Source organism: Manis javanica, chromosome 8, assembly GCF_040802235.1.
Source record: "Manis javanica isolate MJ-LG chromosome 8, MJ_LKY, whole genome shotgun sequence".
Classification (NCBI taxonomy): Eukaryota; Metazoa; Chordata; class Mammalia; order Pholidota; family Manidae; genus Manis; species Manis javanica.
This window is the reverse complement of record NC_133163.1, coordinates 95,315,344-95,339,633: the sequence shown is the minus strand read 5'-3', so window position 1 is coordinate 95,339,633 and position 24,290 is coordinate 95,315,344. Positions and strand designations below refer to the sequence as shown.

The following is a 24,290-nucleotide window of genomic DNA, read 5'->3' as shown; positions in this document are numbered from 1 at the left end:
GCCTGTGATTGGCAGCGATTATGAGCGAGAGGAAGGCACTGTTAGTTGAGGGTGAGTGTCTAGCCAATGGGTTTCAGCCCCGGGCAAGTTCACTGTGGATTCAGTGTGACCAAAGAAAATGACAGCAAAATGTTCTTGGGGTGAAAGGGTTATACCCAACTTTATTTCCAGGCGGCAGGTCAGTCACTAAAATCCCATTCACTCAGAGTGAGTCTGCATGCAGCAAGCCAGTCTCTGCCTCTGGGCCCCTCTGTCGGCACAGCCGTCCCACACAGCCGTTTTCCGGGCCTCTCTGCACAGTCGTCCCACACAGCCATCCTCTGGGCCTCTGTCCTCAGTGCTGCCACCACTCCAGCCTCTGCTCTGCTCTCCTGCAGCCTTGCAGTCCTGCCACCGTGTCATGCCCAGAGCTCTGGGCAGAACTCTTTATATAGCGTCAACAGCCATGTATTGCCCACAGGTGTGCAGTGAGCTAGTCAACCAGGGCCAGGTGAGAATTCTGGTCATAGGAACTCTCATTTTATCCACAGTGAGACATAAAGCAGGGCTGGAAGTCTATTTGGGATGTGGTGGGAAGGTGACCCTGTTTCCTTAGCCTTCCCAGTGGTCATCAGCAGGGACACAGGAACACCAAGCCAGAGATTCAATTCATTTCTTTCTTTGGGGTAGCCAAGACAAGGTTTCCCCCCTGTGGATCACCACCTCTGATGTCCCCCAGACTGAGCACAAAGCCTGGCACATTTAGGACCTGTTGGATTACCTCATTGGTGCTTTTGATTCTCACTGTTCAGAAGTGAGCCCAGGTCAAGTTGCACCCTTGAGGCTCTCTGTCCCACGTATGTTCAGACCCAGCATGACCTGCCCTGCCTTGCAGCCCTTGGAAATAAAGAGAGGCTCAGAAAGAGGCTTTGTTCTCTTTTGCTTTCTTCTTTGGGGATAATTGGGTAAGCCTGCTTTCTGAGCAATGTGGAAGTTCCTACCCTGAAACTGGATTTCACACCTTCAAAGATGAAGGACATTGCATCACTCAAACTTCCTGGCTCTGGGAGCTGCCCGGGTAGGTGTCCAGAGGCTGGGGCCTGGGTAAGCCCAACGCCCACAGGTCCAGACCAGGAACACATGTGTCTGCCGGGCGGGAGGGCATGTCCTGAGCCAGGCTCTGCTCCTCTGGGGCTGACTATAAATGGGGATGCTGAGGCCTGCCACCTGCCACCTAGTCTGACAGTGTCCACGGCTTTGACAGGGAGAGGATGCCAGGTGAGTACACATCAGTGGAAACATTGTTGCCTAACACTTGGGGTTTGAAATCTCCCCATTTAGCCTGGCCCACATGGCACCCTGGCTTGCTGTAGCCAGTCTGTATACTTATAAAAGCTAATTGTTAAATCTTGGGGAATTTTGCAAACAAGTTATTGAACAGCCACTATTTTTTTTTGAGAGGTTATCTCATATTTATTGATCAAATGGTTGTTAACAACAATTAAATTCTGTATAGGGGGGGGTCAATGCTCAATGCACAATCATTAATCCATCTAAAGCCTAGTTCTCATCAGTCTCCAATCTTCTGAAGCATAACGAACAAGTTCTTACATAGTGAACGAATTCTTACATAGTGAATAAGTTCTTACATGGTGAACAGTACAAGGGCATTCATCACAGAAACTTTCGGTTCTGATCACGCATTATGAACTATAAACAATCAGGTCAAATATGAATATTCGTTTGATTTTTTTTTTGGTATTATTTCCATCCCTTTAATAAATTTTGTTTTTCCAACCACATGGTCATAGTTAAATTATCCATATGATACTGTGTTAAACAAATTCAAGCACACCTATGTGATGGGATTCTTCACAGTAACTAGTAACAAGACATTTTTTTTTTGAGAGGGCATCTCTCATATTTATTGATCAAATGGTTGTTAACAACAATAAAATTCTGTATAGGGGGGTCAATGCTCAATGCACAGTCATTAATCCATCTCAAGCCTAGTTCTCTTCAGTCTCCAATCTTCTGAAGCATAACGAACAAGTTCTTACATGGTGAACGAATTCTTACATAGAGAATAAGTTCTTACATGGTGAACAGTGCAAGGGTAGTCATCACAGAAACTTTCTGTTTTGATAACACATTATGAACTATAAACAATCCGGTCAAATATGAATATTCGTTTGATTTTTATACTTGATTTATATGTGGATCCCACATTTCTCCCTTTATTATTATTATTTTTTTTATTTTTAATAAACTGCTGAAGTGGTAGGTAGATGCAAGATAAAGGTAGAAAACATAGTTTAGTGTTGTAAGAGAGCAATTGTAGATGATCAGGTGTGTGCCTGTAGACTATGTGCTAATCCGAGCTAGACAAGGGCAATAAAACATCCATGGATGCAGAAGCTTTCTCTCAACACGGGGTGGGGGAGGGGGTGAGGTTCTAAGCTTCACCATTGTTGTTCCCCAATTTCTCACCTGATGGCCCCCCGCGACTGTAACAGCCACTATTTTTTAAATTAATAAAAACTGACAAGAAAATGTTATATTTTAAAACAATAAATATTCAAAACTCATCACTTCCTAATTATTTAATTACACTTTGTACTTGTAGCTATGTGTACACTTTTGAAGCTCTGTGTGCCTATTGCATCTGTGTCTGCCTGGTAGAAATAATATATAATGGTGTGGTACTGTCTCTTCCCAGTCTGCCTTCTGAGACATCACGCTGGTAGCCTGCAGTCGGTCACCGTAGGAACAGTTACACCACAGCCATCAATAAAGGCTGCCAACGAGGCGGCGTGCACCACGTGCCCGTTACGTGTCTGCTGGCGCACAGCCGCCCCTCGCCCGTGGCTCCCGGAACCTGGATGTGCAATAGCTGGGAGGATGCCAGCCCTCAGTTTTCCACCTGATGCTGCCAGCTCTGGACATTTTTCTCGGCCAGACCACAGGCGGGAGAGGAAAAGGGGAGGACATGGAAGGAAACTGGCTGCCACCCCTGACTCCCCCTAGAACGTCTCAGGGGAAAGGCTGGGCCCTCTGTGGGTGGGAGGACTACCGGGGGGGAATTCAGGGGAGAAAAGCCAGGGCAACAAGGGTAATAAGCAGAAACACGTGACTGAGCTGAAGAGAAAGGGCAGCCGTTCAGGAGGGTGCACCGGTAGAGACGCACAGGGGAGACCACAGAATGCGGTGTTCTTGTGACCATGAAAGAGGGGCGAGCCGAGAACACCCCGAAGTTGAACCCTGTGGAGTTGGGGAGTCAGTGATGGCTCTACGTGCTGGTGGCTCCTACTCCCCTGCCTGTAATAATGGGCCAATGATAAGGAGGGTGGAGAGAAGAGAGGAAGTCCCAGGGCTCAGAGTCCTGAGGTGGAGCCCCTAGTGCCTCTCAATCCTCCTGACACCCTGACTCACTCCTCCGCCACCTCCTTAAAGGTTCGCTTCGCCAGAGTGTCCCAGCCATCCTCTCCACATCCTACCACACACTCGCCCTATGTCTTCTCACTCACATCTAAGGCTTCCAGAACCTACCATTGCTGGAGACATCCCAGTTTCTATCTTGAGTGGGATGTCGCAGTCACCCAAGGTCACCACCTAGTCCTCCAATCCTGCTGTGGCCGACAGGCTCCTGTCGCAGAGGGAGGCAGCGTCCAGGGCCAGCTGCCGACCCAGGAGGTCTTTGTCAAGAGCCCCTCACAGATCAGGGGAGACCCCCCATCTGCTCCCCACATCCCTCCTCCTCCCCTAACCCACCCCCCATGCCTCTGACCACTGCTTCCCAAACTTAAATGTGCACTGTGTACAAAGATATCTGACATTGCATTTATTAAATAATAATATCACCCATCCTTAAAGTCGTATATACAAGTTACAGTCAGAATTTCATCCATTTAACATCCACTGAGCAGTTACTATGTGCAGGAATGGGGCCCAGCCCCGGCCCTCCAGGACTCATGGCCTCTTGAGGGGACAGTCACACGAAGAGATAATGAACCACAGCAATGCCTGAGATAAGGATAGTATCACGTGCACACAAGAATCATTTCTCATTTACTTGTTCACTTAATGCCTTCGGAGCTGAACAGTTGCTACGTGCTAGGCATTGTGCTGGGGACCGGAATCCTACAGAGAACGTAATACACACTATCGCCTCTCCCGGAGCTTGTGTGCTAGCAGGGGCACAGGCAATAAACAGATGCTTATACAAACAATTGATTATGCGATGAGTGCGGGAGAAGAACACTGCCTCCTTGTAACTCCCGGCTCCCACCACAGCCAAGTGCTCGCAGGGCCTGCCTGCTGGCCCGCCCTCGCTGTCCCCTCTCCGGGGATGCCCTCTCGCCTTCCGTTGACCGAATCTCTCTACCCTCCAGGTCTCAGCTCAGGGTTCTCTCCTCCCCGGGGTCTTCCTGAAACTTGAGGTGGGTCCGAGGCTCCTGTCCATCCCTGCGAGGATGCAGAGCACCGCAGCCCCGTGTCCTCCCTGGTCCTCGGCATTGCGGACCCTCAGTAAATGTTTGCTGGGTGATTAACTGCTAGGTCCTCTTAATCCATGTGTATTGCATTTAAATAAATTAATTATAAAATTATTTACATCGATTTCACACATTCAGAAAAGGCAAGAGCTGAGTGCTAATAAAGGTACAGAGAAATATTTCCTCAAACAAGGATGCTTGTGCCCCGAGGGCTTTCAAGATGACTGGCTAAGATTCCGTTGAAGGGCGTGTTCCTGGGAGGCTCCCAGAGGGCTGCCCCTGATGTGAGGGCCCCGCTGCCCAGTCGCTTGCCCCCTTTGCGGAGCGTCATTGCACCGCCCCCAGAAGCCCCGGCTGACCTCCCACTATCACCCACCACCCTCTCCGTGGAGCCTGGGATCCGCGGCTAGACTTAGCTCATATGGGCTGAGCTTTGTAGGGAGAGGGGCCTCTGGAAAAGGAGGGGAGCCCCAGAGGCTGGAGCAGCTGCACCCTGGCTGCAGCTAGCACGTTAACCCCAGCAGCCTTGTCAAGGCGTCCAAGCTCCTGTCTGCTGGGTCTGGGGGAGGAACTCCACTCCCTCCCCTGCCCACGCGGGAGTGTCAGCCTGGGCCTTGTGGCTGAGGCCGTGCAGGTCGGCGAGCCTTGTCACTCACCACTCTGAAAAGCCTCCTGTCCCCTCCAGCAGAGGCTTTGTTCTGTCTGGGGTGCTCGCCCTCGGCAGCTCACCCACAAACCCCACGCCGCTGTCCTGAGCCTCCTCCGTCCCTGGAGTCATACAATCCATCGGCTGGTCCACCCTCTTCATTTTACAGCTGATGAAACTGAGGCCCTTTGAGGGAATGAAAAGCCCACAGCCGGGAAGGGCAGAGGCGTGCTTTAAAAACAAACAGAAGTCAGTCTCCTGACTCTCAGTCAGCCTGGGGCCCTCCTGCTAAGCCCTGCTGCCAGCCTATTTTGGGTAGGCTGCCCTGACTTTTCCAGCTGGTTTGAACCTGAAAGTCATGCCTCCAACTAATGAAACTTGCAGGAAGCATTGCCACCCCACCTACAAACTCCGCCAGGGCCAGTCTCGCTCATCAGCCTTTCCGACCCAGGAGTGGAGGCAAAGCCTGACCCAACTTGACAGGCATCTCCCAGGCAGGGACCAGGAAAGGAACTGCACAGTCCCTCCCGTCAGGACTCAGGGGTCAGGAGTGGCTGCCAGGTCAGCCTTAAAGGAGGAACCAAGCACAGGTGCGCTCTGTTTACCTTCCTGGCTCATAAACACGAACGAACTCTCCCTGCCTGATAGGAAAAAGCCCAGCCTCTTGGCCCAGCCCCCAAGCCTCTCCCATGCCGGCCACGACCTGCCCGTCCACCCTCATCTCCCACCACGGTGGACCCCATGCCCTTTCCTCACCCAGCACACCATCCCTCAGGTGGCACCACACCCCTTGGGCCTCTCTGACTTTCTAGGTGCGGTTCCCTCTGCCTCCCAATGCCCTTCCCTACTTCTCCATGTGTTAAGCTCCTTCGCATTGTTAAGACCCAGCTCAGAAGTCACTCCCATCTGTGCAGGTGTTTCCTCCTCCTCCCACCTCGGCCCCCTCCTCTTCCTCCTGCCACCTCCACCACACTTCCTCGGGGACACCCGGAATACTTCTGTGTCAACTTTACAGCATAACAATAACGTAAAAGGCCATGACTCTATGTGCTACCTCAGCTCCTCAGTGAAGGCAATTGTATCTTTATTGTCAGTCTTAGAGCCCAGCATGTAGTAGACACTCAAAAAGGGAATAAATTTCTAAACAAAATGAATATATGGAGTCTGGATTTATTCCAGGAAGCAAGTCTTAATGTTATACCAGGATCCCCTTTTGTTATTCAACAAAGTACTGCCATGTGAAAAGCACTGTATAGACAAAGTACTGGAACTCAGGGCCAGAGAAGACGCCAGGAGTTTATATTTTGGAGGTACACACAAGGTAGAGAAGAGTACGAATTAAAGAAAATGGCTAGCGCCAAGTGACCACTGTTGCCAGCAGATTACTGCGTTTAATCTGACATCAACCCTACAAGGTGGGCACTCTTAGTTTTATTCTCATTTTACTAATGAGGAGTTTGAGGCTTTCAGAAGTGGAGAGACTTGCGATGGCACAACTGATGAATAATAAAGGCAGAATATGAACCCAGGCTGCCCCCAAGCTCCACACGCCCAAACAGAAAGATCTGGTATAAATGTTTTATTTTCTTGATTAGTGAGCTTCAACATTGTCTTCACACAGCAAACACCTGGAGAGCTTAAAAAGGCACTAATGTCCACCCTAGTCCTACTCCAGAGATTCTGACATAACTGGTCTGCGGTGCACCCTGGGACCAGGGATTCCAAAGTGCAGTGAGGGCCGAGAGCCACTGCTCTCATGGGGAAGTGTCAGGCGTCAAGAGTGTGAGATGGCCTACCTGCAGCCTAGATGCTCCGTGGTTCTGTCAGGGTCCTGTCTGTGGAGACACAGAGTTGTCCTGTACCCTGGGAGGGGCCCCAGACTGTGGGCAGGGCTGCCGCTTCCTCCCTTGCATTCTCTGGTGTCTCACCAACTGCGACCTTCCTGTGGCCCTGGAGTTGCCAAAGACATCTTACTGGGGAGATTCCATGGTTCCCTGCAAGGAGATGTGGGCTCTCCAGGCCGACCCCCAGCTTTCAGTACGAAGGAGCCAAGATCTGTGGGTCACAACAAAGACAACTGATCTGAGGACCCTGGGTGGATGGCTTGTGGGTTGCCAACCTGCTATAGCTGGAAGGGACTGGAAAAACCCCACACACACCCACAGCTCCCAGTAGGCAGGCTCTCTGGGGCAGAGGCAGAGGAGTGAGGAGAGGACTTACGGCTCCACCCACTGACTCCTGTCATCAGCAGCCACTGGACCCCACGCACTTGCAGGCTCTGAGGGACAGGGTGGCTACAGCCAGCAAGGCTGGGTTTCCCCTTCTTAGGCCCCGACAGTGACTCAGGGACAAATATTGAAAGCAGATGGTGAACTCAGCCCCCCTGCCCACTGGAGAGCATGACCCTGCCCTAGAGCCCTCTAAACAGCATAGCAGCCCTCTAAACAGGGGCACAGAGAGCCTAGGGTCTGGTGGGACAGAGCTGGCAGCATGGTGGATGTGTATGAGGTACACAGCACACTGCCCTCATTAGTTGGCTGCCTTGAACCCCCTGTTCCTCACAGAGGTGTCGTGAGCACAATTTCATGCAATCCTCCCACAGCACCTGAGGCAGGTACCATCCCTACCCAGCTCCACACATGCAGAGAGTTTGGGACTCTGCCCAGATCACAGTCACCTCTTGGGTAGAGCGGGATTCCTGTCTGAGGCCCTGGGGCAATGCACTTGTTAGACCATCTCAGAGACCCCTCCCAGCCCCAAAACTTCCCACCTCGCTAGTCCTGAGTTTCGATGATTCATGGGCTGTCTGCCTATGTGAAACGTCACTCAGAGCAGCCACGTCTGTTCTTCTGGTCTTGGAGGCCAGGCTGTGCCCTATTGCTTCACCCTGCCATGACCATGATGACAGCTTCCTGTCCAGGGAGAGCAATGGGGTGAGACACCAGACAGGCCATAGCAGAGGATGGGTCGCACCCCTGGCCTGTGCTTGTTTTAAGGGCAGAGACCCCATTTTCATTACCTTTGTATAATCCCCTCCTCATTACCTGGCACAGTGCATGGCACATGGCAGATGCTCCTTAAATGTTTTCTGAATAATTAAACCTAGTGGTGAATCCCTTTGCAAAACTTTGTGCCATAATTTATCTCTGGCATACTTAATCTCAAAGATTTTAAGTAAGCATTTATTCAACAAATGTATATAATGACTGCCTACCATACACCCAAAAAAACTAGCTCCTTACAAAGCTCAAATTTCATAAGGGAAGAAATTAATCAATTTTCCAAATGGGCATAAAATGACATTGTGATATTACTAAAGGAAAGGGCCACAGGACAATGGAAATAGAGGTAACAGGACCTGCCAGGGGGCTGAAGAAGCCTTCTTTGAGGAAGAGATTTGCACATTGATCTACCCACCAACTGGCCCTTGTGGACCATGTTCCAGAGAGCGCTTAGTAAGGTGCTGGGCACGTCGTGGATGCTTGAGTGATTTCCCCCACAAATATCCTGCAGTACAAGAGGAAAACCCATGTCTCCTGAGTCAAAGACATGCTCAAGCTTTTAGGTGTAAATTTCTGGTCAAGAGGAAAGAGCATTTTTTTTATGCAAAGCAGCTTAAGCTGAAACTGACCTCACCACAGGCGTTGTTTTCTTCAGCGAGTGAGGAAATGAGCCAACTCTCCTGGAACCGCAGGGGCACACCCAGATTGCCCAGCAGCGCAGGGCTGTGCAGCCCCGTATCCTCCCGGTCCTTCCCCAGCCACGGGCCCTGGAGAGACACCCTCCTCAGTGCCAGCTCCTCCACAGCCAAAGGTCCACAGGGGACAGCCCCAGGTGGAGACTCCCCAGGTCAGCCCAGGCACGGGCAAGGGCAGGCTTGTCTCTGTGACCCTGGGACCAGCCCGAGGCGCAGACCAAACTGTCAGTGCAATTAGGAGATGGATGATGGCTCTGATCCCTCTGGGGCTTCGACTGGAGCTGCCCTCATCCCTTCTCAGGGCTCTTAGCTCAAAATAATAATCCTCCAGGCCCTGAACAGGTGCCCTCCCTCACCTCAGCTTCTTTCTGGCTTTCTGCCCAGTTCTCCTTTCTCTCCTGATTGACTTCCTTCAATTTCACTCCTTCAGTTACTCGGGGTGCAAGTGGCCCTGTTATTTAGCCTCTCAGCCCTGACTTTCCCGAAGGACCTAGTAGCCTTTAACCCAGAGCCTCGTGGGGCCTTGGAGAAGAGGGCTGAAAACACTGCTGTTCCTCTAAGAACTAGTCTCCTCGCCTTCTCATCCGCTCTCCTTCCTGCTGATCAAACTGTTTCCCTTTGCATGTAGAGATGGCAACTACATCACAAATTCTTCCTGACTCCATGGCTTAAGACTTAAACACTGTGCTCAGTTTCCAGAGCTTTGTAGTCCAGGGAAAGTCCTCTCTTTCCCAGCATACTGTGCACATAGACACACTCTCAAGCTAAGTGCTCTATGGGTAGGAAGGCTCTATGTTGAAACTTCTTTATTCTAGAGCTTCTCAAACTTCAGCCATACATAATAACCTGAAGAGCTTATGTGTTAAAGCACGGAATCCCGGGCTCCCCTCTCACCACCCGGAGATTCAGTAGGGCTGGGGTATGGTCCAGAATTCACACCACTTCTGGCAGTGTCGGTGGTGCATCAGGTGACATGATGCTGACGGTGCCCATCCACCCAGCTGCACTTGGAATAAGACTGTACTTCCATCTTTAGTCCTCACCCTGAGGCAAGGAATACTCCTGGTTGGAGGGAAGAGCAAAGAGGAGAGAATGCAGGAATCAAATGTCTCAGTGAAAACATTTATAAATATTAACTTACCCCACACGTTTACCCTAGAGATGAATCCTGTTTTACAAAGTAAGCTTCTGAGAAGTCAGAAAACTTGCCCAGGTAGTCCAACTTTTAACTGTCTGAGCCTGGAGTCAGGTGCTGATCTGTCCACTTGCCCCTGGGCCACTGTGTCAGCTATGAGGCTGAATTAATCTCATATTTGATTGTCACTGGCAGAATGTCTTGTCTGAGGGTTTCAGCTCCAGGCAAGTTCACTATGAATTCAGTAAGACCAAGAAATGACAACGGATTGTTCTTGGGGTAAAAGGGTTTATAGCTGGCTTTATTCTCCTTGCAGTAAGTTGAGCACTAGAATCATGACTGCATCCAGCAGTCTGCAGGTGCCCCAGCTCCGTCTCTGCCTCTGCCCAGAGCACTGGGCAGAGCTCCTCATATAGTGACTCAGTCAGTAATAGCTCATTGCCTACCGGTGTGGAAGCAGTAGCCTAGCAGCAGGCCAGTTACATCATCAAGTAGTTTAGGGTCAGGTGAGGATCCTGGCCATAGGAACTTCCATTTTCCCCACACACAACCACCACCATTTGTCGTGACATGGGTGATTAGTAGTCATCTCTGCAGGGAAATGAAGATGTTTACAAATGCACATGCATTTACCCACACACCTGACAAATTCACTGCTCCTCAGTTTAGGGTGCAGAAAGTGTCAGGGCAGCCTGGCTGGGAGAAACATTCCCACCGCGGAGTCTTCTAGGCCTGGCCTGACCCTGCTCTCCTGATTGCTAGAGATTAACTGGTCTAGGATATTACTGACTGAATGAAAATTCCCCACTAATTACCAAACATATAAGGAGCAGAGAGCATCAGCACAGCGGTTCTCAAAGTGTGGACCCCGGAACAGCGGCATCACCCTCATCTGGGAACTTGTTAGCAAACCAAATACTTGGATCCCACCCTGAACCTACTGAAGCAGAAATTTAGGGTTGGGTCCCAGAGATCCTTGTTTTAACATGCCTACCAGGAGATTGAGATGCACACCTAAAGTTTGTAAACCACCGTTCAGGGCTGAGAGGGCAAAGAACCACTGTTCTAGTGAAAGAATTAGCCAGGTTGCTAGTGTGGTTTTTTGCCAGGCAGCTGCATCTGGGGAGGTCTGTCCCTGGGCACTAGGTGAAATCTCAACCTGGATGGGAGAGTGTGGATAAAGTGAAGGTTCCTATGGCCAGGATTCTCACCTGGCCCTGGTTGGCTAGCTCACAACACAGGTTATATGTTGTTATTGGCTCTATATAAAGAGCTCTGCGCAGTGCTCTGGGCAACATGGTGGCACGGCTGCAAGGTTGCAGGAGAGCACAGCAGAGGCAGGAGTGGTGGCAGGACTGAGGACAGAGACTGAGACAGCTCCAGGGGCAGAGGCCCAGAGGCAGAGACTGGCTTGCTGCATGCAGACTCACTCTGAAGTGAACAGGATTCTAGCCACGGTGGAAATAAAGTTGGATGTAAACCCTTTCACCCCAAGAATGTTCCATTGTCATTCTTTGGTCTCTTGAATCCATAGTGAACTTGTCTGGGGCTGAAACCCATTGGCAAGATAGGGAGTTTCTTGACTCTGATCAGGAAGAATTCGTGAACAGGTTGGACAAATGTAGGCAAGGAAGGCATTCATTAAAGCAAGAGTAGTACAGTAGTAGTGAATGGCAGCAGCCACGCAGGTAGTAGAGAGCAAGGAAGAACAGAGAGAGAGAAGGGGAGTCCATTGAACTTCTGCTTGGTATAGGGCAAATCCCTTGCCAACTCCTAAAGCCAGGGTCACCTGGCATCCAGTGTCCCCTTGAATGTGTATGAAATGAGAACTATGCCCCTACCCCCCAGGATTTGGGGGAGCCACAGAGCACTGGATGGAGTGCAATTATGTTCTGAAAACTTCCAAAAAGCAAAGAAAGGAGATTTTCAGGCAGGCCTAAAGGGCATGCTTGTACAGCTGCAGTCCTGTCCAGGTCACCCAGGCAACAGGAACTTGCAAGCCCAAGTCAGAGACCTCAGTAGCCCTTCCCTGCTCGTCTGAAGTAGGACAGAGAGAGTGAAGACTTACACTTAAGTCCACAAAATTGAATGAAGTAGTAAAATAACAAAGATGCTTACCACTGGGAAAAGGAGTCTCTTATTAACGTCCTGACAGGCTTGGAAGAACACAGAGACAAAATGCAGTAAGTTGAGCAGCAAGAAGACTTTATTTAAGGCAAAGTACACACTCAAAGAAAGAGGAGTGTGGGCAGCCTCAGAGATGAGGTGCACTTAAAGGCTTAGGATTTCTGTCTTTTAAGGATTTCAAGAATGGGGCCAAGGGTCAGGGGACGTAGGCTTGACTTGTGGTGCCATGAGGTCTATCTTTGGTGAGAGACATCAAGTCACCCTCTATGGTCAGTTCTCTGGGTGCTCTGTAAGATAATGCAAGGCATTTATTAGTCCTGTTCTTCTCCAAGATCATGGTTACCCTCAAGCAGTGAAAACATATCACTTAGGACTGCTTGCCTTGACTTTAGATGGGGTCAGTTGTTGGCTAATTTCTCTAAAGTATGTTAGGATCTTACCTCCTCATTCTCTGGAGTTTTTTAAATGGAATCTTACCCTCAAGATGGAGTCCCTCCTCTTGTTACTATACTGTTTATATCTTGGCATTTTTCATCGGAGGCAGGAAAAATTAGTCATGATGTCCCTGCTCTACCTCAGTCTGGGAAGATTTCGTTTGGTGACGTGGAGAGTTCCACGCTCTCTGGGAGCTCTAACAAACACCAGTGGTAGAGAAGTTGGGGAAGCATGTGTGAATGCCACTGTGATGTCAACTTCAACTTCTCCTGCCTCACCTGGTTTCAGCCTTGTCCTGAAGAAGATTCATTGCTGGAATAGTCTTGCTGCTATAGTAATTCTTGTCCCCTGCCTGGGCCCTTCCTCTGCAGATGGTAATATTTGCATTACTAAGACCCTAGACAAACCCCAGTATCCAGACTCTGCTCCTAGGTCTCTCACACCAAAATCCAGGGACGGCTATTTGTTGTCACTGCAGGGACAGACTGAACACAAGTCCTGGCTCAGTTGATCTTGTTAATGTGTTTCTTAAGATCTTCAGCAACTTGCAGTTTCCTGATTTTGGACAAAAGCAAATCAAATGTCATATATGGTAGATGGAGAAAGATTACTTCATATGGTGGGAAAAATTATGCCAGCATTGTTATTTCTTCAGGTGAGAGAGCAAGTGACTGTGGAACAGATTCCTTTTGTTTTTTGGCAATGTAATTCATATGCCATAAAATTCACCCTTTTTAAGTATATAGTTCAGTGGTCTTCAAAAAGTAAATGGTGCCTAAGAGACCTTTCTGAGGTGATAGAAATGTTCGATGGCTTGTTCTGCATGATTTCATGGATGCATATGATTATCAAAAGATTTCTAAGTAGACCATTAAGACCTACTCCCTTTATTGTATCTAAAGTACACATCAATTTAAAAAATAGTTTTAAAAGTAAATGGCACCACTTCAAAAAAATCTGAAATGAGTGAAATTTGAGACATGTTCAGTAGCTGACTCAGTGAATGAACTTGTCTCCAAAACAACAAATAACAGGTCACATTTTCCTCGTGGCATGGATCCCTTTCTCTTTTAGGTAGAAAAGGAAAATTCAGATAAGCAAAGACATTGTAAAATAAAATGTCAGGCAATTTAGCCTTAACAAACACCAGGAATAGTATTAACTTAATGATTACATATGACTAAGTAAAAGAAAAATGACACATTACTTGATGTAAATTTTTTTAAAAGTGGGGTATAAGTTCTTAAACAGCATGACCATTCTCCAAATAAGCAGTTTTATTATCTATGTACTATAAAGTCATACTAGATGAATGGGCAAGTTGATTTTAACATGTCTCTATAGCTGTAAAATCTGGAATTTTCCTTAATTTTATCCTAATTTTCATTTCAAAGCTGAGTAGTATAGACACTATGTAGTAAGACACTGCCAAAACAAAGACAAAAGAAAAAGCCCTACTTTCTAGAGAGAAGTTACATTATTACTGAGGCAACTTTCTAAGCATAGGGAAAAGACATTCTAAGGGACAATTACCAGAAAAACGAATCAAATTCCTATTGCTATTTTAGGTACATACACTCAGTTTCACCCTCCTTCCTTATTCAAACCACATACCATCACCTTTGCATGTAAGAATACATATAATGCACCTGTGTGAACATAGTGATTGCTCATAGTGATACAGACCCTTGACTCTAAGGATATATTTTTATAGTGTGTATCATCTAAATAAGTGTTTCTATTATGTCTTTTCAGGATGTGAGATCATTATACACGCAGGAGTTCTTATCTGTAGCCAGGTATCTACGTAGGTGAGCATGGAGGTGACTAGTACATGTACATCTGGGTGTGCTGGAGTTCGCCGAGAGGTTTATAACAGGCGCATTGGGAACCAAGGTTGGACCAGTCTCAAGAGGAAGGTATGTGTGTAACAAACAATGTTCTCATTCACAAAAGAATAGAATTTTAAACACATTAAGAGCTTTCTACTTTATAGTGATAACTTTTAATAAAAGAACACTTTTTGAACAACTTATTGAACACTTACTGAACAACTAGTACATGTTAAACATGTTAGAATCTTTCTTATCTCCTAATCTTCACAACTAATTTAAGCTGGTACAAATTAACCCAGTTTTATAGATAAGGAACCTGGGGCTTGTCCAAAGCAACATAGGTAGTAAGTAAGTGGATGAGTGGTCTGATTTCAGAGCCTGTAATTTCATTCTCTACCACAAAATCGCAACCGAAATGTGAGAGAACTTCCCCAAGAAAATAAAAAATGATGAATGAGTATTCAGTTAGCCCTCCCTCCTGTTTTTAGTGATATGGAATGTGATTTTAACTGTTTTATTCAGAAAGCTTACTTCACATCTTATTTTTATGTAACAGAGAATTATGGATGTTTGCTTAAGTCTCAGTCCATAAAGTTGAAAGGACTCTGGGCTTGGTTTAATTGTAAATGGAACAATCTGACAGGGAAGGGCACTTCTTCATTTGGGGGAGCCACAGAGCAAAGTACAAAGACACCACTGGAAGAGAGACAAAATATATTAAGTTGAGCAGTGAGAAGTGTTTTGTTAAGGCAAAAAATCTGGACTTCACGATTTGTCTCCTGGTTCTCCTTCTTTAATCAAGTTTCTCAATCCCTGTCTGGCACCAGATTTCTTTCCTTTGCCCACATCCTTCATGAGGACATTCCTCCCTTGCTCAGTCTTCATTGCACTTTTGATGCCCTCTGCCCTCCATTGGCAATCTCATCCATGCCCTTGGTTTTACCCACCCTTTAAACCGTCTCCACCTCTTTGCAGTTCTCCAGAACTTATCTACCTAGATAGCTCACTGGGTTTTCTGGCACAATACCAAAGCCAATTTGGAAAGCGAACAGGTTGGACAAATGTAGGCAAGGAAGGCATTCATTAAAGCGAGAGTAGTACAGTAGTAGTGAATGGCAGCAGCCACGCAGGTAGTAGAGAGCAAGGAAGAACAGAGAGAGAAGGGGAGTCCATTCTTGCCATATGCTTGGCATAGGGCAAATCCCTTGCCAACTCCTAAAGCCAGGGTCACCTGGCATCCAGTGTCCCTTTGAATATGTATGGAATGAGAACTAAGCCCCCACCACCCCAGGATTTGGGGGAGCCACAGAGCACTGGATGGAGTGAAATTATGTTCTGAGAACTTCCCAAAGGCAAAGAAAGGTGATTTTCAGGCAGGCTACTAAAGGGCGTGATTGTACAGCTGCAGTCCTATCCAGGTCACTCCAGCAATGGGAACTTGCAAGCCCAAGTCAGAGACCTCAGTAGCCCTTCCCTGCTCGTCTGAAGTAGGACAGAGAGAGTGAAGACTTGTGCTTATGTCTAGAAAATAGAATGAGACAGGAAAGTACAAAGACACCACTGGAAGAGTATAGAGACAAAATACGGTAAGTTGAGCAGTGAGAAGTCTTTTGTTAAGGCAAAAACTACACACTCAAAGAAAGGGGAATGAAGGCAACCTCAGAGAGCAGTTGTGCTTAAGGGTTTGGGGTTTTAAAGGGCCTTTTGGGTAGAGGTCAGCATAAGGCGTGATGTATACAGGTGATTCATAATTCCTTGGAAGTTTTGTCTTAAGAAGAGGGTAATCTAGGTGACTGTTCACGTGGACCTCAGCATTCTCTATCCACATCAGTCCATTTACACTTCAGAGGTCCATCTCCTGTCCTTGTTACAAAGTTACTTAGTTGATTAAGGGGCTGGAAGAAGAGGAAGAACAGCATATAAATTAAGTTTAAGACTAAGCTGGGCCTTTTTCACAGGCTAAGTAAATTTTACAGTGGCATGACCCTTGTCCCATGTCCCTGCCCTACCTCAACTGCATTAAGGAATTGCATTCTTTCCCCAATTTACAGCCCTTTTCTGGTTCCTTTGTAACAGGATGATAACATAAAAAGCCTTACACATTCCATCTTTCCCACTTCATACTCCAATATTAAATTCCATGTATTTGTTCCCAGAAGATATGTAATTTCAGCCTCTTTGCTTTGTTACATATGTGCCTCTACTTCAATTGCCTTGCTGATTTCTAATCATTGCTTTTTCAAGAAACCAGACTGATTAGTCTTTCAGGGATCTGCCTTCCTTGGGCAACTTTCTTTTGTACCGTGTGCTCATTTCTACCCTTGTTTTATTGTCACAGTATTGCTTTGATTTTTTTCATAGATGTGTCTTCCTTTCCTATGTCAGATCCTTGAGGCCAGCACAATACCTACCACATAGTGAACGCTCAATGATTGTACAACTTCTTGAATATTTAAATTGCATGGAAATGTCATTACTATACCTCAAATTCAAAAAGTTCAAAGTCAACATCCGAGAGAATCTTATCCAGATCAAACTCTATAGGAGAACAGTTCTTTATAACCTCCTTGGGAGTCATTCTCATGACTACATTTTGCCCATTACTCAGTACTAGAACCTAACAACAAAATGCAACAAGTGAACCTTGAATTGAATTCTGGATTTAAAAATATGGCTATAAAAGACTTTACAATTGGATAAAATGGAAATGGATTGTATGTTAGGTGATTTTTTAAAAATTAAGGTTAATTTTATCTTCTTAGGGATGATAGTAGTATTAGCTAGGATGTTCTTACTCTTAGGGCATAAAACCTTTGTTACTTATTTTCAAATAGTTCATTTTAAGAGAGTATAATACACAGAGAGACACAGCAATGTGGCAAAATGCTAATAAAAAGTATGAGTAGTTTTTGTACTAATTTTTCAATTTCTCTGCATATCTGAAAAATTCCAAATAAGCATGTGGGGAAAATACTAAGAATACCAAGAACAAAATCAGTATGACCTTTTTGAAATTTAGGTATCAATTGCTCTTGGCCTTTCTCCCTCCCAAATCTGCTGCAAGGTACCTTCCACTGCCATGTTCATCTCCTAAACTTCAGGTTTGTGGTTTAAATTTGAAAGGGACAATCATCCCTCACAAAATGCTCTCCAGTTCACTCTCCTAGTTGGCCAACCACAAGGCTGTTCATTTTTATTTGCCTAAATGGTACCATATTGCACATTAGAAGCTCAAGCAAATAAAAGTGTTTCCTAATTGAGATCAAGCATTGGAGATTTTCATCTGGAAAAACTTAAGGTAATAAGGAAGCAGCAAAGGGTTAGCAGAAATAGTCTTGCTTTAATCCTTCAGAATTGCCAAGTTTCTAGCAAAAGGTGGTAATTTTTTTTATTGTCATGAAAGTGCTAATAATTTATCCCTCCTCTTAAATTTGTACTACATTCAGATGGAAGTTAAGAAATTAAGCATTTACCATCATTACTTAAAAGAATTAGTGATCCTAGGTATATGCCCAAGAGAACTGAAAATAGATCATTACACAAAAACTTACACATGGCTGTCTCTGTACATTATTCTTAACAGCCAAAAGGTGGAAATAGTCCAAATGTTCATCAACTGATGGATAAACAAAATGTGGTATTTCCATACAATGGAATGCTAGTCCTAAAAAAGGAATGAAATACTGATACATGGCACAACGTGGATTAGTCTTGAAAACATGATGCTAAGTTAAAGGAGCAAGACAATGAAGGCCATTTAAGCTATGATTCCATTTATATGAAACGTCCAGAATAGGCAACTCCATAAAGACAAAGTTTATGAGTCTCTGGGGCTAGAAGCATAGGGGTCAGGAATGGAGGAGTGACTGCTAATGGGTACAGGGCTCTTTTTGGGGTGAAAAACATGTTCTGGAACTAGATGATGGGGATGGTTGTAAAACTTTGAATATACTAAAAACCACTGAGTTGTGTACTTTAAGTGGATGACTATGATGGTATGTGAATGATACCTCAATTTTTTTAAAGTTAATGAACAACAAATTTTCTACTTGGTCCCATTTTCAAGGACAGTCAAGGGGGCGCCCAGAGGCATGCTGGGTCTGACTGCACCTTCAGCCCTCAAGTCACTCTTGGCAAGTGAAGGGTGGCCCCAGATTCAGTAGGGTGCTGGCCAGGCTCTCATCCTCCCCTGCAGCCCTTATAGGAGCACCAGTTAGCCTTGGCATCTCCAGGACCAGTCCCGGCAGGTCCCAAGTCCTGTTTACCCCCAGAATCCCAGCACTTCCTCCAAGACCAGCCCTCGTGCAAGCCTCATACCTCACTCTCTTCTTCACCTTCCCTCCTCATCGTACTTACTTTCATTCATCCCCTCCAAAATTGGGCTTGTTCATTGCTCTATCTCACCTCACAAGAACAGTGCCTAGCTAACAGAGGATGCTCAATAAATTTCTAGTGAATGAATGAATTTGGAAGAAAAGTTTACACAGAAATTTGTACTGGATATTATTTAAAAGATGAAGTTCCATGCTTCAAAATTGTTTTTTCCCCATAGATGGACTTCCTCCTCCATTTAAATATGTATCTGATCTTTAAGAAATCTTACACAAAATAGCATTTTATTATAGACAATCTAATTTACAAGTCTTTATACATTTTAAGGAAAACACTCAGATACCATAAACCTAAAAATTTCCATATGCAAAATTCAATTTACAACAAGAAAATAAACACAGAAACTTATTTTTGGACCATGTGGTTATGACTGCACTACCTTTAGAATTCCTTGAGTCCAAAAAATGTAGTTAAGCCCTAAAAATGTAGCAGAAGCATTTCCGCACACTGATATCCATAATCTAGTTTGTGCAGAAATGTTTCCACCAGATTCATAGAGTACTCTTAGGAAGAAAGAGGTGAGGGCTGGTCACTTGGTTGCCTTTCGGACCTTCTGCAACTCATCAATGGGCTTCCATTCTTGGTTGATTGTTACAAGCTTTAAAAAAAAGAAGGACAATGAAAGTGTTTTGTTAGGATTGGTCTTTCATCCACATGTCCCCTTTGAGGATTTGTCCCCACTTCCCTATGGAAATAGCATTTGTAGCCTCTTCCCATCTCTAAAACACACACAAAACAGTAATATGGGCTGGTTTCTATCACTCTATCCATCTAAAAAGCCCTTGGGTTCCTAAGTGTTATAGGATCAGAGAGAGAAGTCATATATATTTGCCTTACTTTCATTTGACAGGTTCTATATTTTTAAGTTTTCCATGGTTTTATGTTAAGTATAAGTTCAAAAAATGTGTCTGCTCCCTGTGAATGGATGTATAAAACTCTTAGCTTTAGGTCTTAACAAAATTTCCTCACTGTAATTAACAAAGGTACAAATGATCTACGTTACACAATAAGGGAAAATGGATGGAGCTGTGGGGTTCTTGACTTCCAAAGAACTCATGTAAAGAGATTCTCATTTATCCTCACAAGTTTTTTGTTACCCCAGGACCTAGGAGATGTAGATAATTTTAATGATCCTAAATGTCCTTCACTTGGTCAAACTGTGTTATTTGAAAGTTTTGTTTAAAAAAAAATGCTTTCCTGACAGATTCAATGTTTCTGACTTCCAAAATATTTAAAATGTAAAATATCTTTGCTATATTCTTAAAAGAATGAGTGGATATTAGCTAATTTTGCTTAAAAAGAAAGTCGCTCCTGTTTTCAGGAGCTCCTGTTATTTATTACAATGGATAATATACTACAATCATGATAAAATTTAATATTTGAGTACTTAGTATGGACTAAGTACTAAGCCCATTAAATCTATTTTGCTGACAAGGGTGTTAAAGCTAGGCTAAATGTTAATCATTTTAAATTTAGCAATACCTTTCTAGGTACACTAGGATCCACAGTTTCCCAAGGTTCTGGATTTCTTTTTCGATCAAGGCTAAAAATAAGAGAAATCTGATTAAACATTAAAGTAAGCAAGTTTCAACCAACTCTGATGCTGGGTCTATAAACATGCTAGGTTCAACCCAGACTGCATACTGAGGCAATCATCTATTAACTGAAATTGATGGAAGAAGATTCCATAAGAGAGCATCAGTTTAGCTCACATATTAAGGATTGATTCCTCTGCAGGGTGAGATGTCTGTAGTCCCTTTATTAGGCTAGACTGGAGATTGTTCCCATAAACTGAACAGCAACGTGGGTGGAAGTGCCAGGATAATAGGAAGCAAAGATGTTCTTGCCCTGGTTTCTGAGAATGGGAGAAGGGCTGGGCTTGAGCTCTGGAGGGAGAAAAGTGCAGGGTGCTATGCCTCCCTGCCATGGACTAGCATTACTGCCCTTTCTAGCCCTGCACTGGGCCAAGATCAGTTTCAAGTTTCTCTTTTCCTCATATTCCAGGAAATATTGTATTTTATATTCTTATTTCCAGAGCTAAGATTAGGTTCACCGGAGACAACTGAATCTATAAATTTACCACATTACAAAAGATCTAATAAACTGAAAATTTAAATTCTCTTTAAAATGATGATTTAAGTTTGACATTGTATATCCCAAAAGACCATTTAGGAATTTTAAATTTCAAAACTTAAAAGAAAAACCAAGCTTTCTTTGCTGAAGTGGAGGAAGGCCAATGGATGAAATATTTAGATACAAGGAACAAACTAATTTCATTATAATTTAACAGGATGCGTTTTAGCCCTGACTCCAAGTTCACAGTTGGACATCTTATCCTGGGGGAAAAACTAGGAAACTGATATCAGGCATCTCATAAACTGATGGTTGACCGAATACTGCTGAAAACGTTTTTATAAATGATGTCTACTTACATCACATCGGTTTTTTGAAGAGAATATACAGCAAAAGATGAAGCTCCCCCCGCTGCCACGGTCATGAACAGCACCAAAGGAATAAGCTAACAGAGAACAAGTTGAGGATAAATATTCCGTTACTCCACTGAACACTGGAAATAGAATAGCTATATATCGTTTTGTACTTCCAAAATCTGCACAAAATTAACTCATCAGATTAAGGTTGATCAAAATATAAATCTTTTCATTAAAAATTAATACTTTTCCTCAAACTGTTCACACGCTTTAAGAACTTACTTCCTTCTTCTTCATCAGGAGTTGGAAAAAGCCCATAATGATTCAGTGTCGAATGCCAAATCTAGAATAAAAAAATCCTGATCAAAACTTCAGCCGCGAGGACCCAACCTGGCGGGCACCACACCGGCTGACGTGCTCCCGAAGGCAGGCGGCTCACCTGGGGGCGGAACAGCGAGGCGCGCGGACGGGCAAACGCTCAGACTCGAACTCGGCCTCAGCCCTGCACCTTATATACCGACCGCAACCGCTTCGGAAGGGCAGGGCCAGGGCGTTCTGGTCACGCGGGCCGGGCGGGGGGCGTGCGGGACCAGACAGACTTACTCACCTTCCCCGCTCAGCTCCCGGCTCCCGGACGCCCCCTGCAGGACTCCGTGCCCGCGGATGCGGCACCGCCGCCGAACTGGGGCGCCGACACCCACTGCCGCCGGGCAAGTGCTAGAGGCTCGGCGTGGGCGCTCCGGGCGGCTGTCAGCCTACCCCGGAGCCTGCAAGGGGCTGGAACTGAAAGCGAGGGGAACTCTGACGGCCTAGGCCTGGGTGGAAACCAATCCCTCTAAAAGGGGGTCTGGAAAGGGAGGTGCAGAGCCGGGAGTTCCGGGAAGGCCTTCAGGTGCAGGCAGGTAAATTAGAATTAAACCAATCAAATGAAAAACCTCACAATGTGATGTAGTGCACATATGAAGGTAATTAAACTTAAATTGTAAAGTTCATTGTAGAGAACTCCCACGGTGTCCTGTTTTTCTCCTATTAAATTTTAATTTTCATTTTTCCCCATTCTTCAACGGAAATTATCAAGAAGTGAGAGAGATGAAAAGAATCATCTGGAAAGGTTTCCAAAAGAAATATTTGAAGTCCTCTTTTAACTCGCCCCAAAGGTAGAGTAGCCTCACCCTGCACAGAGGGTGCCTGCGGCTGTAAAACCACATAAATAAGGTTAACATTTCTATTCAACCATGGGGCTGTGTTGCTAGACACATGTTGTACCAGAATCTTCTGGACATGTTTGCAAGGTATGTTATTTGCTTAGAGATGCTGGAATCCCATAGCCATCAAGTGGGGAGAGGTAATCAGAACGCAGGTGTGTCTGGCTCTCAACAGCACTGTTACTTCTGCACCCCGCTCCGAGCTACTGCAGTTAAGCCAAGAGGCAAGCTCACTTATTTAAATAGTTATTTAAAAACAATTATTTTAAAACTGAAGTTCAAGCTGAATTAATGTTAAAATAGAAACATCCTCATGTTCCCTGGAAAGGGGCAGACCCAGCTGTTTCAACTCCATTTTAGTTCTAAACATGGGGTTTGCAGTGAATTGGATCTGAGTTCAGAGCCCACACCTGCCACACTTCATTAGCTGATTGATTATGAGGAAACTAAACTTTCTGAGTCTTTGTTTATATACCGTAAGATGGGGACAAAACTAGCTCAAGAGAGAGCTGGAAAAAAACTGTTAGAATGTAAATAAAGCACATAACATTCCGCCTTGCTTGTTGTAGGCATTCAATAAATAGTAACTATTATTACTTGCAAATATTTTCTTACATAAATGTAGCCTCATACCCACTTATTCTTGTTAGGCAGAAAGACAGGTAGGAGCTGGTAGAAGAAGAATAAGGCCAGTAAAGCCCACTAAATGGGATTCAAAGAGCCAGATAAAGCCAGAGAGCCAGAAAAGACTCATAGAGACAATGCCCTTTGCAATATGAGTTCAGTCCACATGCTCTGAATCTGGACTGACCTTGAGACTTGCCTCAGCTAACGCAGGTGAGATAGAGCAGAGATACAACACAAGCATTATGATTAATTTTCCTAAAAATGCTGAGATGTGAATAGCATAGTGGGAACAAGAAGGACCTAACTTGAGCCTCAGAGCAGAGAGTTACGGGGTTAGATTCCTAACATATTCTTTGGTAATCAACCAAAGACTTACTAAAGCAAGGCAAGTAGTCTTAACTGATGTGTTCCCCTCACTTGGGAGAAGCCACTGTCTTGGAGAAGAACTGAAGTTTGTCCTGCAGAATTACCTAGAGGACTGGCTATAGACAATGACTTACAGTCTTTCACCACAGATAGACATCATGAGACTGCCTGACAAGCCTATGCTCCCTGACCCTTTACCTTTATCCCATTCTTAAAACTTCTTAAAAGACAGAATCCCAGCTTTTGGGTGCACCTCTTCTTTGAGGTTCCACACTCCCTGTTCTTTGAGTGTGAACCGTTTTACTTTAAATAAACCTCTCACTGCTCAGCTTATTGCGTTTTCTCTCCGAGCTTTTCCAGTGGTGTGTTTGTTACTTTGCTATTTCATTCTATTCTCTAGGCTTAAGCACAAACCTTCACTCTGTCTCTATCCCACCTCAAATTAGAAGGGAGGGGCTGCTGAGAGCTCCGATTTGGGCTTGCAAGCGCCCATCACTTGGATGACCCAGACGGAGCTGCAGCTCTCTATCGTGCTCTTTAGTCACCTGCCTGAAAATCTCCTTTCTTTGCCTTTGGGAATTTCTCTGAACATAATCTCACTCCATAATCACTTAATAAATTTCTTCCTCCCCTTGTACTCTGACTTCCCCGCCTTTCCAGACCGACTTCCTCCCCAATATTCTGATAAGGGTTCTTACTGTGTAACTCCAGAGCTGTAACTAGAAACATTTTTGGGTTACACTTCAGAGAAAATTCAACATTAATTCTGCATGATTTGTCTTTTTTAATGCCTTTTTTAATGCTCTGTCTACAGGAGTTCTAAAACTACTTTTGTCAGAAGCTTCTTTCAAAAAGCCTTATTTTGTTAATAATTAAAGATAAGTTTTTCCAGGAAAGCAGGAAGAAAGGGCAAGAGTAGGGGGA

The 24,290-nt window shown here is 45.2% G+C and overlaps 1 protein-coding gene and 1 long non-coding RNA gene across 2 annotated transcripts in view; both read right to left on the bottom strand.

Annotated features, from left to right (window-relative positions):
* LOC118973112 (uncharacterized) overlaps positions 1-5,922 on the bottom strand; it is an 89,108-nt gene extending 83,186 nt beyond the window's left edge. The window contains exon 1 of the long non-coding RNA XR_012120684.1: positions 5,129-5,922. This is a non-coding gene — a long non-coding RNA (uncharacterized lncRNA). The remainder of the gene's footprint in view (positions 1-5,128) is intronic.
* Positions 5,923-18,946: 13,024 nt separating this feature from the next.
* On the bottom strand, positions 18,947-21,701 carry C8H15orf48 (chromosome 8 C15orf48 homolog). The gene is made up of 5 exons (XM_017665489.3): positions 21,608-21,701; positions 21,451-21,511; positions 21,172-21,257; positions 20,222-20,282; positions 18,947-19,337 (listed from the first exon to the last, which is right to left on the bottom strand). The coding sequence occupies exons 2-5, from the start codon at positions 21,484-21,486 to the stop codon at positions 19,269-19,271; spliced, it is 252 nt and encodes an 83-aa protein (XP_017520978.1). The 5' UTR covers positions 21,487-21,511; positions 21,608-21,701; the 3' UTR covers positions 18,947-19,268.
* Between the last annotated feature and the right edge of the window lie 2,589 nt (positions 21,702-24,290).